General features: G+C 41.7%; 1 protein-coding gene across 1 annotated transcript in view; it reads right to left on the bottom strand.

Moving 5' to 3' along the window:
* LOC118328507 (complement C1q-like protein 4) overlaps positions 1-1,191 on the bottom strand; it is a 14,325-nt gene extending 13,134 nt beyond the window's left edge. Inside the window, exon 1 of the mRNA XM_035662265.1 lies at positions 471-1,191. Coding sequence (XP_035518158.1) covers positions 471-1,010 — 540 coding nt within the window. The 5' untranslated portion in view covers positions 1,011-1,191. The remainder of the gene's footprint in view (positions 1-470) is intronic.
* Between the last annotated feature and the right edge of the window lie 1,737 nt (positions 1,192-2,928).

Raw genomic sequence — 2,928 nt, 5'->3', positions numbered from 1 at the left:
TAATTTAAAAAGCGCTTTTTCTGAATACTCAAAGACACTGTACCAGATATAATAAAAGAAGAATATAAGTTTGAACCAGTATCTCTCTGTGGCACACCAACAGGTGGAGACAAAACAGGAACAACTTTTATAATGCAAGCTAGTGAAAACATAAATTCACACAAGTTAAATTTAAATATATATATATATATATATATATATATATAAATGTTTTCAGAAAAAACTGATATTTTCAAATGATTTAAAACTTCAAAATGCAAAAAATAAAACATTAATCTTTAAAAATAAAATGTATTATTATTATTAAACTCTCCACATGAGTGCACACTCACCAATTTGTGATTTTCACCAATTTTGTTTGTTTAACATTTGCTAACTGGGAGATTGTTTAAAAAGGCAGAACTCTCAGATCACATTATCAGAGGGAGACTTCATACAAACACGTCCACCCAACACCCAGACACACTCACCTGTCCGTTCTTCTTCAGGTCAGCCCACATGCTCGTCCCATCACCTCCTCTCATCAGGACATGGTAGGTGAAGTAGTAGATGCCAGGCAGAGGGCAGGTGAACTTGCCGGTACTCGGCTCGTAGTAGTTCCCTACGTTGGTCACCACATCATCAAACTTCAATACCTCACTCCCTTCATGTTGCTTCCGGAGGCCTGCATAGAAGGCGATTTTGGGACTGTAGAAGGATTGGCCGTAGCCACCAGGTCCAGGCCCTGGTGGACCAGGTGGGCCGGGCTTGCCAGGCTCTCCGGGGGGCCCTCTAGGACCTGGAGGACCAGGAACTCCAGGGGTCCCTCTAAAGCCCTGTTTGCCCCTGCGGTTTGGGAAGTCTGGGGGCTGAGGGGAGACGGCTGTCAGCTCTCCCTGTGGGGGGGTGAAAGTGTCACACACCATCTTGCAGCTCCCAAGCATTTCATAATGCGTGCCCCCTCCTCCGGACCCTCCCCCCTTGGTGGTGTGGACCAATAGGGGAATGGCCACCAGCAAGACCAGAACCATGGCCACGCCGACTCCAGCCCCGATGACACGTTTCTTGCGACTGAGCCGGGAGGCGGCCAGTGTGAGGAAGTCCTCCTCCCCCTTAGCTGGAATGGTTGTGCCGGCCAGGCTGAACTCTGGGTAGAAAGTAACTACTGGATCAAGAAGATGGAGGAGGAAAATATGTGATTGTGTGGGCCAGAGAAAAGAAATTGGGGGCTATTCTAGGAGTGGGACCGACAAGTCTCAGACAGGAGGAAATCAGAAGTCGGGGGGAGAATGACAAATAGGTTTTTCCATTTCTTGGTGTTCAGATTTGTTTTGTATCCTTTTATTTTTCAGTTTCCCCTGGTTCACAATGTCTGAGATCTTTCAACCTTTCTAAAGAGAATACATCATTCTTCAAGCGAAAAATAACAGCAATATTTTAAATGTCTTTTTTAAAAAGGAGCATCACCGTTGAGATGTTGGATTTTAGGAAAGTTTCTTTTTTTTTATTATCCAGCTCTGTGGTTGTGGAGGCTCCAGTGAAAAGCTTTCAGTTGCTCAGGCAGAGAGCTGTCAGGTGGGGTCTACAGTATTCCCACTGGAGTTCATCTCACCCACCACATACGGGAAAGGGCGCTTTACTAGTCTGTCCAGGAATGAGAGGAGAAGAATGAGGAAACTGCTAAATCTCTGGACTCGTCCTGTCTCCCTATGTTTTTGTTGATGGGCTCACACCTTTCTATCCTGTTTTAGGGCCCTGAATTAGATTTATCTCTGTAGTCAACTCCCCTATTCAAAGTATAGGTTTATTACAGGTCATAAAAAGGCTAATTCTGAGGAAAGGGCAGGCCAAATTGCATTGAATGTGTAAACTTTTGTTTTAAAGGCAGCTTTGACGAACATTTTGTCACAGCGTCACAAATCACTGAATCTCTTGCAATCTAGAAGAAAAAGAAGAGAAACACACATATAATGAAATAAGCAGTCATGGACTAAGAAAACTCAATCCTGTTGCTATAACACATTAACTTTTAACATGGAATGTAGAAAACAATTCAACAAACAAAGCACTTCATTTGTTTAAATTTATATTCAGCCATTAAAATAATGAAAAATGTGATACAGGACTACAGAGAGGTTGGTAATAATGGATTACTGTAAGTCTAACATTTTTGTTATTATTGATAAAACCTGGAATCCTCTGTAATTTAAAAATCAAATAAATTGGGTTCAAAGCTACATATAGACATTATTACAGGCCTAAATGCATTATGGTATAAACTCAGTTTCTTTTAACAGCAAAAATACTCTAATTCTAATATTAATATCTTACTAATTCCCTTTTATTTAAATCTCTAGCTACATTTTAATGCACATTCAGATTTATTCAGAGTAAAAGGAAATTGTGATTTAATCAGCAAACTTTTGACAAAATCCACACACAAAAAAACATCAGCTTACCTGTTTTTTTCTTTCCTTCTTTCTTTTCTACCCGGTTCTCAGTGTTTTTTCATCCTGCCGGTTCAGACGGAAACGCCGCAGGAAAACTGTTCCAGGACGCAATGAAATCCTTACAACACTGACTTTGACCGTCTTATCGCGGTGAAGTTGCGCTGTGGTGCAAAAACTCAAAGTCACACTAATATTTGAACTTGCAGTAAGCATCTCATCCAGGACTCGCTCATGGTTTCCGGACCGCACCTTCCACGGCGCTGAAGGCAGTCCGAGCAGACACTGAGGAAATTTGAAGAAAAAAAAAGAGTAACAATAATACAATTAAAAGTTGCGCTCCCTGAAATAAAATCACATATTCTGACGAGTTACTTTAACAGACTTTCGCCGTGCAGAAATCCCGACTTTATTTGCAGAGCAACAGTTCACTCACTTGTTGTATTTTCCGTCCTGCTTCTCTCCTCAGCATCTGCCTACTACTGCTCCCCCGCCCTCCCTC

Source organism: Morone saxatilis, unplaced genomic scaffold, assembly GCF_004916995.1.
Source record: "Morone saxatilis isolate NCDOM2014 unplaced genomic scaffold, NCSU_SB_2.0 Contig18, whole genome shotgun sequence".
NCBI lineage: Eukaryota > Metazoa > Chordata > Actinopteri > Moronidae > Morone > Morone saxatilis.
This window is presented reverse-complemented; position numbering and strand designations above follow the sequence as displayed.